At 41.7% G+C, this 16,811-nt stretch overlaps 1 protein-coding gene across 7 annotated transcripts in view; it reads right to left on the bottom strand.

Annotated features, from left to right (window-relative positions):
• Positions 1 to 16,811, bottom strand: part of ctnnd2b (catenin (cadherin-associated protein), delta 2b) — a 135,503-nt gene that overhangs the window by 36,885 nt on the left and 81,807 nt on the right. For 5 of the 7 annotated variants that reach the window (XM_058627597.1, XM_058627605.1, XM_058627589.1 and 2 more), the window contains 4 exons: positions 12,102 to 12,345; positions 9,231 to 9,287; positions 3,195 to 3,327; positions 1,625 to 1,838 (listed from right to left, as the gene is read on the bottom strand). In XM_058627597.1, the coding sequence (XP_058483580.1) occupies positions 1,625 to 1,838; positions 3,195 to 3,327; positions 9,231 to 9,287; positions 12,102 to 12,345 (648 nt within the window). The remainder of the gene's footprint in view (positions 1 to 1,624; positions 1,839 to 3,194; positions 3,328 to 9,230; positions 9,288 to 12,101; positions 12,346 to 16,811) is intronic. The other 2 variants (XM_058627622.1, XM_058627613.1) reach the window with 1 other exon arrangement.

Raw genomic sequence — 16,811 nt, 5'->3', positions numbered from 1 at the left:
AGTGGCTCTTTCAGTTAAATATCAGTCACATTTCTTTCAATATATCTTGCATTTCTTATCCAAACGCCCTTAGTTAGTCACCTGCCAAGTTTGAAGCCTCTCAGGTGACCTGTTGGACAGTTATGTGATTAACAGACAGACAGACAGCCCTTGCATTTGTAGATGGATGTTGAGGAAATTAAAACCCCACTTGTCAAGCGACCATGCTTCGCACAGGTCTACAGATGAGATGGTTTCATGAGCGTGGGTGAGAAAAATCCATTTTTCTCATCTGGTTCCTGGAATGAATAAACCCCACCAGGGATTCTGGATGTAAATAAGTAAAGAGTGATAGTCCTCTCTGCTTCTGGAGGTGTTCTATTTACTCTGACCATTTTGTGCGAACGGCCCATTACAACGTAACAGTCAAGATGTGAACAGTAAAAGCTGTCAAAAAATATTGGTATACGGCTTCACTGGTAATCCTTTAACTCCTTTGCCGGAGAGTTTCCAACCCAGATCTCAGTGGGTTTAGAACCTCAAACTAATGAGTCCCTTTTTTTTTTACGATACAGATGATATTTATGTGTTCTTACAGACAGAGAATATAAATCTGCTGTGGATGCGAGTGCAGCGCAGCCGACGCCACACACGCTCAGTCAACAGCGCTTGATGAAGGCTGGGAAACAGACAAGAGGTAAACAACTGTGTGTGTAAATAGGAGAAGAGCGTGCGCGGTGCACGTTCTGTTTGTGTATTTGGAGACTGAATCTTCTTGTGTTTACATGAGAAGGACCTCCGGGTCTCTGTGTGTAGGTGTAAGCGAATTAAATTAAAGTTCCTTTCAGGTGCTCTGGCACATTTATCTATTCATCGCTTATATTTGCAGAGCAGCGAGTGCAGTTTTCAAAACAAATCAGCACAAAACTTCCTCTTCACAATGGTCTGTCAAAAATGTAATCTGTCTCTCCATTCTACATTATCATCATCATCAAAACTTTAGCTGCTTTTAGCAATAGCCATCTTATGTATGAACAAAATTCATCCTGATCTGTTCAGATGTCACTGAGATCTAAACATCTGTACATCTGTACATCTGTAAACATCTGTACAAAATTGAATGGGAACATACCTGTGTGATCACCTACCCCCAAAGATTTTGACTTTAGATTGACTCGACTAATCTACCTCTAAAGTAAGGTGTACATTCAGGTTTACAGCACAGAGCAAGGCATTGGATCACATTTTTACCCAACCAATGAAAGTGACGATTCGCCAAATAGCGGATGGGTCAATTTAGGAAACAATGTATAGAAAATAATCCTGACAAACAAAGACAGCTGGTGGAAAACTGTTGTTGATTGAGCGGAAACTTTCCAAGTAGGAATAACAAGAGGAAAGAAATTGGAGGGTCATCAGTTCAAATCCCCAGGATGGGTTAAGGAATGGGGGTGCCCCTTAGCAAAGCACCCAATCCCCCACTGCGTGTTCACTACTGTTCTAAGCTGTATCATGTACAGGGACTGTTTCTTTTTTGGGAAAGAATACTGAACGAGTTCAATGGAAACATTGGGATCTTACTTTCTGATATTCACCAGAGCTGCCGCCAGTTATTCAGTTGCAAAAACATTATTTTTTTTTTTACCTGTGAGCAGCTCTCTGATCTCCACATCTGTGGTTTTCCGGAGCAGTCGGACCAGAGCGGGAATGCCTCCGCAGTTCTTCAGGGCGATCTTGTTGTCGTCGTTGGCTTTGCCGTACACCAGGTTCCTCAGCGCTCCGCAGGCACTGCGGTGGACGTCGGTCATCCGGTGGTCCAACAGGTCCACCAGCAGCTGGATGCCGCCCTGCCGCCGGATCTGAGGACAGAGGACGGAGGAGGGAATATAATACAATGTGGCTGTTAACGAGTAGCTGAAAATATCTGGGCTTGAATTTCTTGATTAAAATAAACAAAAAAAAGTACAGAGGCTCATGTGGGATTTTCAGTCCCTCTGCGTGTTTTCCACCATCTCTGCTTTATTTAATACGACACAGAGACAGTGAAGGACAGACAGAGTCCCCTTCATACAAACCACAAACACAGTTAAGTGAAGGAGACAGAATGTCCTGCATGTTGTGTCCTTGTTGCCCGACGCAAAAGGTGAATCAACGATCAGCCAATGCATTGTGGGTGAAAGTCTTTAACTGGACCATGATTCAGAATTCTAATTTTTAAAAGTAGCTACTCAAGTAATAAGCTTTGTAAGGAATGTGTTTATAAAATCAGCCACATTTAAAGTTAATTTAAAATCACAAAGGAACAGAAATGTATCTTCTAAATTACTTCTGATGGTAATTTATTAGTGTTTTTTCAATTTATGAAATGAATGTTGTCCAATATCCAATCCAATCCGACTTTATTTGTAAAGCACTTTAAAACAACCACAGTGGACCAAAGTGCTGTACAGAATAATAAATAAATAGATACATCTGAAACAACTAAAATAAATTAAAAGACATAAAAACGTGGAAAAAGGCAACAGCCAAACAATAAACCACAATAAAAACAGACAAAATAAATGCAATAGAAATAACATACATAAAATATATGATGTTTTTAAAATGTGCAAAGGATAACTTACAATTTGCAATGTACTATATACATATTTTAATTATTAATGTATTCATATCTGAATCTTATTTAATAGCAGAATTTTAAGCATTTCCACAATTCTAATTGACTCAAGGGACAGTTGTGTTTCTTAAGACGAGAGGCAGGCACACACTCAGTGAAAGCATGGCTGTCAGCAGGGACCGAACTCCATGGATAAAATCTGCCTTTTTAGATCATATGACCACAGGAGTTGCCAGTCTACACACAATTTAGTATGTTTGTGTCACTTAGGTAAAGAATAAGGAAGGGTTTTAAACACAGCAGACCAGCAGCTCCTGTGTCCCTACAAGATAAAAACATGTATCCTTTTAAAATAAATCTCTTTGTACTTTAATTAACAGATCTTTCTAAATCTCAGCACATAAATATCTTCATACCCAAACAAAAATGGGAGAAAGTGAACTTTTACTGTTAACTCTAGGTAAAGTCCAATAAATAAATGAAATAAATGTTTTTTTTTTTCATATTTGTGTGTCTTTTGTAAGTATCAGGGCAGGTTAGAGACAATTCATGCAGAGTTTTGGAAAGAAACCAGGCTCTCTGTGTGTGTTTTCTGTACCTCTGATTTGATCTTGTTGTCTCCAAAGCAGAGGTGCTGGAGGTAGGCAGCGGCATTGGACTGGACTGACGGGAACTGATGCTGCAACATCTGGATCACCTCTGGCAGCTCGGGATCCCTCCAGCCGAACTCCCTACAGAGACACAAAGAGAGGGGGCTACAGTTTGTTTGTTTGTGTGTGTGTATAGTCCTCATGTAAACCTGGTCCTAACGAGAACTGGTTTAGGGCTAGTATTTAGTGTATTAGAGAGTATTTTTGACTGCAGGTTGTAGGAAAGTAATGTTAGGGGAATGTTCTGGGAAACTTTAGAGAACATTCTCTAAAGCACATATGTCAGAGTCAAGGCCTGCGGGCCGGATCCGGCCCGTGAATGAGTTGTCTCTGGCCCGCGGGATGATATTTAATTACTATTAAAACTGGCCCGCAGTATTATGTGCCCGCAGCACCATAATACTACAAATCCCCGGATGCACTGCGAGTGCATTGCCTCGTCACGGCACCGAGTGCCCGCAAGCGAGCGCGATCCCGCGTCTTCTCTTCATGACCAGCAGCACAGTCACAGTGGAGGACTAAACATCGCCGTCAATTTTCATCTCCCTCTCCCCCAAAATGGCAAGGTAGAAGGTAGACGCTGAAAACAGGGGGTTTCAAGACAGGTGGGAGACAGAATACATGTTCACCGAAGTAAAAGGAAAGCCTGTGTGTCTTGTGTGTGGAGACAGCGTGTCTGTTATGAAAGAATATAACTTAAGAAGGCAGTATGAAACATCAATGAAACACACAGACGCACAGAAAGACAAATCTTGCTTAAGAAATTAATGCAACTGTTTTGCACTTTTTCAAGTTTGCACTTACTTTTCTAATTTTATTATAAAAGACAGACATTGGTGAGGATCAGAGCAGCACACTGATTTGTTTTTAATGCATGCTGTTTCATTTTTGCATTTATCTTGCCATTGAGCTTTGAAGGAAAATTACATTTTGCTGTTTACCTGTTAAAAAAAAGTTTTCAATTTGTTACTGAAAGAGCCTTGAGAAAATATTGCAACTGATTTTATTTATGTTTTGCTTAATTTAATTTAATGATTAATGTTAAGTGCAATATAGGCTGTGTTATTGGTATTGGTTCAATATGTGCAATAATTGCGAGTTTTAATAAACATTGAACCAGCCCGGCCCTCCACTTGTACCATTTTTTTTATTTTGGCCCCCCGTGTATTTGACTTTGACATGACTGCTCTAAAGGTTGTATGAAGGTTGTGACAGGGGAACCTTCTGGGAACCTTTAGAGAACATTCTCTAAAGGTCGTATAAATGTTGGGACAAAGTAACGTTCTGAGAACGTTCTGGGAACTAAATGTGATGGTTATGGTTGAGGTAAGGGGCTAGGGTATGCATTATGTCGATGGAAGTCCTCACTTAGAATGGCACACGAGAATGTGTGTGTGTGTGTGTCTGTAGCTTGCCTCCCTACTGTGACCCTGAATTAAAATGCTCACTGGAGAAAAAGAAAGAGGCAGAAATGCAGGTACAAGGTGAATAAATGAGAAAAAGAAATAAAAATACATGGAATTAAATAAACAGATTTTCTCAGTCACCGTGTGACTGCTTACACCAGTGCTTCCCTCACAAGTAAACTTCCCTCTGAACTGAAGTTGAGCTACTTGTGATGCATTCCGCTTCTTTTAAAAATCGTGTTTTGCACATTTTTTTGATTAGAATGTTTAGATAGTTAGGGAGAAATTTGAGCCACACGTAAACCCTGTTTAATGTGGAAGTCATTTCCCTTTGATGCATCTTATTCTCAATGCAGAAACAGTCCAACGTCCCTGTGGAGATAATTTCACTTCAGCCTGATCTAACACACACAAACGCACACACACACACAAACTGCATACTAAGTGGTGCAGAACAACTCCAGCATGCAGTTTACAGCAGCATAAGCTAACGCTAAAGCATGCACACACACATTTACATTCACAATCCACTTCACTAAAGCCTCTTTTACACTGAATTACCAGGGAGTTTTGAGACTGAGTGAACTCAAGTCTTGCTAGAAACATTCATGGCAATTTACATGCTAACAGCTAAAAATGGGCTTCAGCATTGTTCCAGAAATGAAGTAAAGCCTGTAGATGAAGCTGAACCCAGTAAAAACCTGCATTCATTATATCTGTGAAGGTGCTTAGTCACCAACTGATGGAAAAATCCAGGTATTTAGCCTCAGAAGGTGTAAATCTGCATTGTTCAACTCTCTGGACAGGTTTCAGCCTTCAGAGGCTGAATACCTGGATTTCCCGACCAGTTAGGTGGAGGTGAAACGTCTTCAAACTTCACTTGAGCAGGTCTAGTCACCATTATCTCACTTTTTTTTTTTTTAAATGTGAGCCATTCACATACCAAACGGAAGAAAATACACTTCCTTGTATCCATTAATTCCATTTTTCAACAAAGCTTTTATTGTGAAATATTTGCATATCTAATATCCACATCCAGCACCAAGTTTCCTACAGTCAGATTCTGGATAACGTGTGTGTGTTCCGCCCCAGAAAGCTGAGCTGTAATGGTTCATTCATTCTCTAACTGTAGCCTGAAGCTGTACTACTTTTCACTCAGCCATTTTCTCTCTCTCTCTCCCTGTTAGTCGTTGCACAGAGTAAGAACCACAGGAGGATATGCTGCTCCCAGGCCCGAGCAACATGTGACAACATCACAGCGGGATGAGCAAATACCACTGAGCCATCTGTGAACTTTGGGTTAAAAAAAAGTTGAGGAGGTTTGCACTGGTTTCCTGCTGCGTTAAGAAAAGAATATGCAGGGAAATCACACGCTGCTCTGAAAAACCAACCAAAGCACTTGACGGAAAAAATATACAGCATATTTAATTTTAAGTGCATGTTCTTCATGTCAGGTCTGAAGGCGTGGCCAAAATAAAAGATTGAAGTTCTAGCCTAAGTTCACTCAGGAAGAGGACTGTGTTGCCTATCTATCTGTCTGTCTGTCTGTCTGTCTGTCTATCTATCTATCTATCTATCTATCTATCTATCTATCTATCTATCTATCTATCTATCTATCTGTCCTTATCCCAAAGGAAAAGGACTCATCAGAGATTGGCCAGTTCCACCAGATCAGCCTTCTAAACGTTGAGGGATAAATCTTCATCATCGCTCACAGGCTGGCAGGATAAGGATGCAAAGAAACAACCAGGCAGAAAGCAGGCATCTCAGGCTTATCCAGTTGTGTGGAGCATGCCAGTGTCATCTGGCATCAGATCCAGGTCACCAAGAAGGAGGGCACAGATCTCCATTTGGTGTTCCTGGATCTAGCCTTTGACTACTTCAGGGTCCCAGCAGCTCTCACATCCCTTGTCAAGGCCTACTTCCAGGACGTCCAGCTCTGCTTGTCAACAGCAGAGTACACCACAGCATGGCAACACCTGGAAGTGGGAATCATGGCCGGCTGCACCATCTCCCCACTGGCCTTCACCCTGCCATGGAGGTCATCATCCTGGCCTCTCGATGGGTGGTTGGCGGACAGCGTATAAGGCCTGGGCTGCGGTTGCCACTGGTCAGAGCCTACATGGACGACCTCACAGCACTCACCACGACCAAGGCTTGCACTGTACAGCTACTTGGTAAGCTCCAGAAAAACATGGCTCGCATGAAGATCAAGCAAGTCCAGAAACATCTCAATCGTCAAGGGGAAACTGTCAGACCACTGCTTTCCCATTGGCGAGGAACCCATTCCAACGGTCTCTGAGAAGCCTGTGAAGAGTCTACGTCGTCTAGGACCCCATTGGCTGCAACTGAGCAGGCAAAGGCAACACTCAGACACAGGGACATCGTGGGCCGAGTGCAGGAAGGGAGGAGTGGTCTTGGCCTCTTGGCCAGTAGACCAGCATGGAACAAGGCCACTCCATCTGAGAGATGCAAGCTGGTGGTCCAGGAGGTACAAGCAGTGGTGCAGGCAAAACAAGGGCAGTGGATGGCATGGGAAGGAGTGGAGAAGAGGAAGATCTCCTGGAAAGAGCTATGAGAGATGGAGGCATTCAAGGCGAGCTTTACCATCAGGGCTGCCTACGATGTCCTGCCTTCTCCTGCAAACCTAAGCCAGTGATATGGTGAAGACCCCACATGCCCTCTATGTCCAAGTCCAGCAACACTGAAACACATCTTGGTGGGATGCAAGACCTCATCCAAGGGCGCTACACCTGGCCAGTGGCTGTGGATGAAGATAAAGGACTCTGCCTGGGCCTTCAAATGAGTTGATGGCATCTAGGGAGTGAACCTGGGACTTACTGCTGAACCCTCTGGAGGTGTCGTGGGCTCCAGAGGGTGGGCTTCCTGGGTGGCGAAACACCCAAGAAGGAGGGCGCCCACTTGACAACCCCAATGGATGCCATCACTCAATTGACCATCCCACAGAGTGTCATCGGTCCTGTGTGTATTTATTTATTTTATATCTAATATCTATCGGTTGAGGGATAGCAACATCTAGTCCTACGCAACAGACCAACATGTGGACTATCTATCACCACTTGTGTGTGTGTGTGTGTGTGTGTGTGTTTCTTTGTCTCTTTCAACAACCTAAATATTTACACCGCAATAAGATACACCAGACTGCAGGCGAACCAACAATTAAACCTGCTAAATAAATAAATAAAGTTGTTGTTTGTTTTTGTTTTTTTTGTAGTGAGACACACTGTAGTGTGATGATGCTCACTGTTATATGGAGCAGAAAGGATTTTCTGTGAGTCAGGGTTTTTTTTTAGCGGAACAGAGCGATGTGAAACTGGGGAATGAACAATTTGTTTCAGGTATACATTTGTGTGTGTGTTTGTGTTTTAGTGCAGGGGGCTGAGCAAGATGATAACTCATTCCCCCCAAAACACCAGCGACAGAGATAGACACTGAGACCCCATTTCCACAGGTGGGAAACATGTTTTTTATGGTTTTTCAAGATTACTTTGAATTTTCTGTGACTCATTCAGGTTGTTTTTTTTTGTTCAGATTTAAATTGTATCTAGGGCTGTTACAATTATTTGATTATTAATCCAATAACAAATGAATCGTCAACTATTTCGATAATCGATTAATCAGTTTGAGTCTCTAAGTCTGATTCTCTCAGCTTCTTAAATGTGAATATTCTCTGGTTTCTTTGCTCCAAATATCGAGGAAATCAATAAAACTGAATATTTTTAGTTTGTGAACAAAACAAGACATTTGAGAGCATCATCAATTCCAGGTTTGGTAAACCAAGATCAACATTTTTCAACATATTATAGACCAAACGAGCACTCGATTAATCGATTATCAAAATAACGATTAGTTGCAGCCCTATTGAACTAATTTTACTTAGTAACAGTTACCTGTGTTTTATGTTGGCTAAGCTCACAAATCAAGAACCAATCAAGTATAGTGTAACTATACTTGGCTTTGGTAGAATGTTACCTGGAAACCACTTCAGCCAAAATCAAAATAAGGTTGCCAAAAATAACAAGCAGACCACACAAACACAACGGTCACAAGGCACATTCAGAAATCACCAGCACAAACGAGTGACTCAGTAAATCAACAGACAGATAAATGGATGGAGGGATGATTGATGGATGACTGGATAGTGGAAATACGGAAAGCCCAAGGAGAGAATGAGGAATATTTACAATCTACAAAAAAGCTACAAATTTAAAATGAATCCAACTAGTGATTTAACACTTACATTTTTTTTATCTTTGATCTTTTTCTTTTTGACATTCTTGCCTTCACAGTGATATGCAAGATTAAAATTAAATGCCCAGTCTTTTGAAAGTCACTGAGTGTCCAATTCAGAATCCAAATATTGCTGAATCAATAAATAAATGAGATTCCACAGCACTGTGCATAAAAATGGGTGACAAATACAAATGTGAAATGCCGTCAGACTCATGCTGCCACTAACGTTAACATCAGCGTCAGTCGGGGGGGTGTCATACGGAGGAGATGGAGAGATTCGGTGAATGAGACAAAGGTAAGGTAGGTAGAAAACAGTTGGATTACTTTGTCATTCTTTGCTCGGCTTGATTTTGATTCCACACAAGGAATTCGGGATCGTACCTATCGAAGGGGGGACAGGCAGAGAGAAACAAGAGAGAGGTATATGTTGGCTGTGTGGTCACAAATTAGTCAGTAGAACCAATAATAGTGAAAAAGCAAAAAAAAGAAAGAAGCAACTAGACTCATCTTTCTCTCTCAACATTTGGATATCAGGCAGTGGTGGAGGAGGTGGGCAGGGTGGAGGACATGCACGTGGAGCAGGTGGAGGGAAGATGATGGGTATGTCAGGTAAAGAGAGGGTCTTCTTCAAAATGATTTAGATATTCACCGATAAACAAGTGTTTACCGGTGAATCTATAAGGTCATAATATACTCTATGTACACAGAAAACAGTTGTACAGTACGTACACGACACAAACAGTAACGCTACTGTGCCATCATCCAACTTAGCTGTTAAATGATAACAACATAATTGACGTGTTCACCGTTTGTGTGGCTGCAACTTTATGAGTGGATTGATTAAAATAGAAAAACAGACAAGAATAATCAATCAGATAAAGCAATTTGCAACAAAACAACAAAATAAGGGATCTAAATTAACCAAAAAAATTAAAATATATAAATAAACAACTGTCCAAAAATTGTCAAAGAAATGTGAACTTATTGAGCTCTGCTTTAATTCATGTCTTGTTATGACACAATAATTAAAGGTTTCTCCTTTTTGTCTTTATTCATATAAACTATTTAGTCATCAGCGAAACACAATACTTCAACCCAAGGTGTGTAGTGAAAAACCATAGTTATATATGTAATTTAAAGGTAATAGCAATTTTTTTTTAGCAACTGAAATTTATTTGATTGATGGAATAAGACTTGAATCTACCAAAACCTGAGTGTGCTATTTCTCCTTATTATCAGCAAATTCTAATACAAAACTTATTTGTTTGTACTGACAATGTTTATGTAAATTACTCAGCCAATAAAAGGAAATGAACTTATAAATAAATACAGCTGTGAAAACCATAACAAAATACCAGATAATAAATAAACATGTGACTAATTGTGTAGTGTGAGGGGGAATCTAGGAACAGACGATGACTTTCTAAAGTCACGTTTTCTGAAAATGATTAAGAACCTCTCTTTAACGCAGTGTGAACAACAGCCTGCACTGACGTGTGCACGTTGTGAATGCAGTGAAATGCCATGCATCGCAGAGTCAGTCCTTCACATGTAGCAGCGCAGATGTGTGGAGGCTGGAGGCTACACATCAGTGATGTCAGAGATAGAGCGTAAACAAAGTTACAATGAAAGTGCAACATGCACAGAGATAAACAAACCACACTTGGGACAGTGGGTCGAGGAAAGAAAGAAAGAGCAACGGCTGCAAACAACCAAAGTCACAATAAGAAGATTCAGGACAAAACAACTCCCTTATTGCAAGTACTAAACATGTGACTTTGTATATATATATATATATATATATATATATATATATATATATATATATATATATATATATATATATATATATATATGTATACATATATGTACACTGAATATATAACCTGAGCTCCACTGCAACAAAAAGAGACATGGATTTCCAGTGGAGCCCCCTGGTGGTGTGAGTAGCACTGCTAGTTATGATTTGAGGTTAACTTATGTCTGTCTTTAGTTCTGAGAAGCATTTATTGCTTCTTTCTTGCCTTTAACCGCCTACTTCTGCGACACTTCTGCGTGATAAGCCAGGCCCACACATGAGAGTAGGTGTGGTGGTGGCCATTCAAACTCTTTCTACAATCCATTAACTTAAAAACATTACATTCTTTAAGCTGACAGAATGAAACCAGTCAACTCGTCAGGCCAAGCCAAAAAAGGTGGGGTGGGAACTGTGGCGAATGCTAGCTCGATGGTGCTTTCCATTGGAAGGAGGTAGGTCGGAAGTAGTAAATGGGAGTGACGTCACTGGGGGCAAAAATGGACGTGAACCATTGTTAGCAATAACAACATTGTTAGCAATAACAACAATCTAGCTGCGCAATAAATGGTAAAAGTTGGCGCGGTTCCAATTGAACCTCGACTTTGCCCCAAATTCTGACATCAGACTACAACTGAAAGGCACCATGAGTCTGACTCTGATCCGACTGAACATATACATGCAGTTGTAGCTCAATTCCCAACTCTCAACTAGGAAATTCGATTTAGTCCAATTCCAGTTGGACTAATATGTTCACACAAATTTAAAAAAGTCCAGTTTGAGTTAGATGAAAAATTCAGTGTGTTTCTAATGTCTAAAGAGAACTGAGTGAGTCAGTGAGGGTGGACACTGGGACTGAGCCACCGTCTCTCAGTCGTCTCTACAAATACACACTCTCTCAGACACACATCCATACACAGCTAGCTCACATTAACTGCCCACTGCACAGAACGTGACTGCGTTGTCACCTCCCCTCCAAACAGCGACAGCAAACTTTTATAGTCGACCTCGTATTGTGTGTGCAGACATTTGTATGGCAGTGTGAACAAAGCCCAAACACCCAGGAGAACTAGAGAGGACAGTGAAAGATGTGGTGTGATGTGTGCCTCATACTAAAGCCCAGATTCAGTCTTTTACTGCAACGGACTGTCAGATCCTGACAGTCACTGCTCTGGTGAGATGCTACGAACCGTTTGGTGTCACATTGACATGTTTTTTTTTGTTTTGAAGTCTCTCTCTCACTGTGAAAGCTCTGCAGGTTATTGATTGTGATTTATCTCGACTTCGGTGAATCTGGCCCTCAGTAAGTTTGTGAAAGTGGGGGAGGGAGCGGAACAGAAGGCTTCATCAACAAAAGCTGGAGCTGAATCAAAGTGAAAAATGTTTGGTTTAATTCTCACCTTGGATCCTTCTGGATGCTGTCCACAGAGGGGGACCGGCCCAGGGCGGGTTCAGGAGGGAGGGCGGGGCCAGACTTGCTGTACGGAGACTCGGTGGATGGGCAGAACTGCAGGGTGCGATACGGGTTGGCGAAGTCAGAAGCACCGCCTCCTGTTGCGAAGCTGCCTCTCTGGAAGGTTGCGGTGGCGCTCTGGCTTCCCGTTCGCTGCAAGGGGATTGGATCTACACCGGGGGAGGGTGGGGCTAAAGCAGGAAGAGGAGCGTAGGGAAAGAGCAGATAGTTGAGGACTTCTTGGTACAACTGGTTGATCACTGGGTTTGACGTGGCTGAGGAGGACGAGGAGCGATGTACAGTACGAAGAAAGTGCCAACACGAGAATATGCACACATTGAGTAAAAACAACAACAGCAGCACAGCACACAAGTAAAAAGAAGAAAGGGAAGGAGTGAAAAGAAAAAGTAAATCAATGTGACAAACTGAAGAGATAACTCACAAATCAGCAGGTAAATTCAGACGAGCTGACCGAGTTTAAGAAGACGATTTAAAAATGGAAAATAACAAGCAAACAAACGTGAGGTTTAAGAAAATTAAGAAAACTTCACACGTAACATAAAAACAAACAAAAGAAGTGATCAAATTTGAAAGAAGGATTGAACCACTGTCATATTGTTGTGTTTCCTACATTGTCCTACACAGCATGTTTACAGATCCTGACCAGCTTGCTGACACCGTGATTTTGGTAACCTAACTGTATATACAGTTGTGTTCCATGATCTGCCTGACCACACTGACATTTACAGCTCTGGGTTTCTTTCTCATGCTTTGCTGCCAGTCTTTTAGTTTCTCTCCCCTCTGGCAGATGATATAAAAAGCATCACCACTCGTTTCACTAAGACTTTCTTTCCCTCTGCTGTGTGCAGCCTGAACAGCTCTAAATATTGCAACTAAATTTAATTACTCGTACCGTAAGTGGCAGGCAATTATCAGCCTGCGTCCCTATTAATCATGCACTTTTTATTCTTTATATTGCTGAATATCTTTTATTTTTTGTCGCACATTTGTCACTTTTCTTCTTCTTCTTCTTCTTCTCCTTTCAGCTTCTCCCTTTAAGGGTCCCCACAGCGGATCATCTGCCTCCATCTTGTCCTCTCCCTTGTGTCTTCTTCTGTTTCCACAACATCTATGAAGCTTCTCAGTTGTCTTCCTCTTTTCCTCCTTGACCTGGCAGCTCCTATCTTCAACATCCTTTCTCCACTATAATCCATGGTTGAGACCAAACCCTCTCAACCCTGATTCTCTGACTTTATCTCCAAACTGTTCAACCTGTGCTGTCCCTGGAATGATTCTCATGTGTAGTCTTGTCCATCCTGGTCACTCCCAACAAAAATCTCAGTGTCTTCAGCTCTGCCTCTTGTCTTCCATGATATTTTTGTCTATCATGATTGTCCTCGTGTCAGATTATCAATCACAGTGGCATGGATTCTTGCCGTGTCTTGTTTGGAAGGACCCAATCATCGTTCACAACACTGCATGAATGCATAGGTCATCGGGGAGTTTCGTGGTAGTCCCCTGAGGAGATGTCAAAGAGGCAAAGCTCAACGAAACGTTTTTTCGGTGTCACTATTCCACCTAGCAGCAGCAGCAGCATCCCTCTTCCTCTTCCCCATGTTTATGTCCATTATGATACGCCACGTCAGAGCAGATCTGTTATGCTATTCGTCAATGCCCAGGATCACGTCGTAGGAGATGTCGGACTAGGCAGGAAAATAGAAAAAACTCTAACACGATAGACTTCTTGTTGGGGAGAGTCCCAGACGCCAAATCTCTGTTCTTCAGATACGTTACATCATTCCAGACATTCATAATTGGCTCCGACACTGGGAATGTGTCGGTCAGGACCCAATCATCTGATCCTGGCATTAGACAGTGCCACAGTCTCCAAGTCATACGTCATAGCAGGTCTCAGGACTGTCTCGTAGACCTTCCCTTTCACTCTTTTCTTCACCTCTCTTGAGCACTCTCCATTGCTCTGGACGGTTGACCCCAGGTATTTAAACTCATCCATTTTCTCTACCTTCCATCTTGCCCGTACCACCTGTCTCACTAGCTTGCTCCTACTGATCTTCATTCCTCTTCTCTCCAGTGCAGACCTCCACCTCTCCAGGCTTTGCTTCCACCTGTCCCCTACTCTCATTGTCCACGACAACTTCTGCTTGACCTCATCTGTCAACCTGTCCTTTGCCACACCAAAGAAGAAGGGGCTTAGACCTGATCCCTGATGTAATCCCACCGTCTCTGCAAACTCCTGCAACTTCCTTGTCTCTTTTATAATAATAATATATATACAGTTTTATCCTGTGTTTTTCCCTTATTCTGTTTCTGTTTTTATTGGTGTTCTTTCCTTTACAAACTCTGACTCTGCGATGTCCAAAGGAAACACATTTGCACTATTTTTGTTTGGAGAGGGGTAGATATCAATCATCTAATGCTTAGAGAATAAGCTAATAAGTGTATTCCCCAAACTGTTCCTTTAAGGGCAGCACTCTCGCTGTTTATATTCCGCTTTAATTGTATTATACCACTAAACAAACAGGCGGTTTTGCTGATACATTCATTTACCACACAGTTATTGCCATATGCCGGTCCCTGGGGCTTTCGTGGGCGTCGTTTTGCCTTAAGTGAGTAATCCATCGTTATTGTTTGTTTGTTTGTTTTTTACCCCAACGACCTCCGAACGCCACAGAAGCGTCACAAGATGCTTTGTCCGTCTCAAACCACGAGAGAGGAACTCGGACCAGGAAGCATTTGGGACATGGTTCCTCTCTGTGTGCGTGTAACTAGATAACTGCAGGAGCCTTGACTGAGCCTGAGGATATTCACCTGTGATGTGAAGTCGGGCGTGAAGCGCCGTCTGCTTGTTTTCCCACTCTCTTCATCTCAAACAAGTGACCTTGAAACATAGTCGGCTTTAATGGCTGCTTTGTCGTGTTGCATGGAAAGAAAGCGCTGATTTAAACTAATGTATTATTTTTGACAGACAGCTTGTATTGCTTTTTTTTGTTGTTGTTGTTATTGTTGTTGCTGTGGTTGTGACCTGCATGCATAGCCCTTGTACTTGAATCATGTGGCATTAACACAAATGACCTCAAACCTTTTTAATTTCTTGGGCAAAATCTTGTGGGGGAAACAGTTTTACATTAGCTGTGAGTTTCTGTGTCTTTCTCTCCGTGCTCGGGCGACTAAATAAAGGGACAACACGACGCCACAAAGCTTTTTTTGCGACACAGTTGATTTGCTTTGATTTCGAGGCACCCAAGCAAACGCCCGCGGGATTAATTGAGATTAATTTTCAAGCATGAAACTAATTAGTTAACAGACTGTGACTGGGAGACAAATTGCCATTGAGACCCCAATTGGATTTGCCTACCTGATCGTGTAAACAGCTCTACATGATCAGATGGAAAATGAGGGTCTCTTATAGAGAGGCCTTTAAAAAAACAAATAACACACACCTGGTTTTTAAACGTTAGTGAGATGTGTGTGTTTTTCTGCGCTGAATGCAAAAACATTTCTTTGATGCATGACTTTATTCAGGGGCAGCATGTGATTTTTTTTTTTTTAAAGTTAGATACTGCTGCTATTTTAAGGGCTGGACTGTTTGAAGAATATTATTGGAAACTTCAATGTTTCAATCAGGCCTGATCCAAACGGTACAAGTCGTTTTGATATTTTCAATCTGACACCTTTCACATAATTGCAAATCATGGCTGTATAAATAGTTCACAAGCCATTTATTAAGGTGTCATGGATCAGATTAAAACTGTTTAAGGGTAATTTAACACCGTTTTCTACAGCCAATGGCGCTTTTCCAATATACAGTTCCTGCACGGCTCGACTCTTCTCGGTTTGGTATCGTTTTCCATTACTGTAATACCTCCTCAATGTGGCCGGATTCTTCATAGCATAGCTGCATGAAACTGCCGTGACGTTATACTTGTGACTTGTAAAGCAGTTGTTTCCGTTGTAACTGAATCATTAGAATCAGTAAGTTAAAAACATTTGTTCACAGAATCCTGAACTGAAATACGGCCAAACGGGTTGTGATTCGGCTCACGGTCGCTGGCTTTCAACAGTGCTGTCACTAAATACACCAGACTTAAATAGTGAGATTTTAGACATTTCCTTTGCTAAATGTTGGATTCATTAATGCATGTTTTTAGGATTTTAAGTCTTTTTAACAGTTCCGCATTGTTCGGTTTGATTTTTGTGTCGTGATGTCGCACTCATGACTCTTTCGGTGACGACGCTCTCTGACCAATCAGTGGCCTTCACATTTTAGTATCAGCTCAGCTCGCTTAGAACCTTGTCAGAACAGATACTTGGTACTATCACTGATGGAAAAAATTGAGTTAAGTCGAGCTGTGCTGAGCCGAGTCGTGCTCTCAAGGGGGTGGAGTGGCTCAGTGGTTAAGACCGGTACCCTGTGTACAAAAGACATTATGGTCGCAATGGTCGCAAGTTCCATTGTAAGTCACTTTGGATAAAAGCGTCTGCTAAATGACATGTAATGTAATGCGCTGGAACTGTGTCGTGGAAAAGCACCATAACATACCTCAAGTAGGTGGTGTCATAACAAACAAACAAGGGAGACATTCACCTAAATATCAACATAACTTCTTTTCTTACACATAATTCAAGCACTTTCATG

This window comes from Solea solea, chromosome 1, assembly GCF_958295425.1.
Source record: "Solea solea chromosome 1, fSolSol10.1, whole genome shotgun sequence".
Classification (NCBI taxonomy): Eukaryota; Metazoa; Chordata; class Actinopteri; order Pleuronectiformes; family Soleidae; genus Solea; species Solea solea.
The sequence above is the reverse complement of the archived record's forward strand: the minus strand, read 5'-3'. Positions and strand labels throughout refer to the sequence as shown.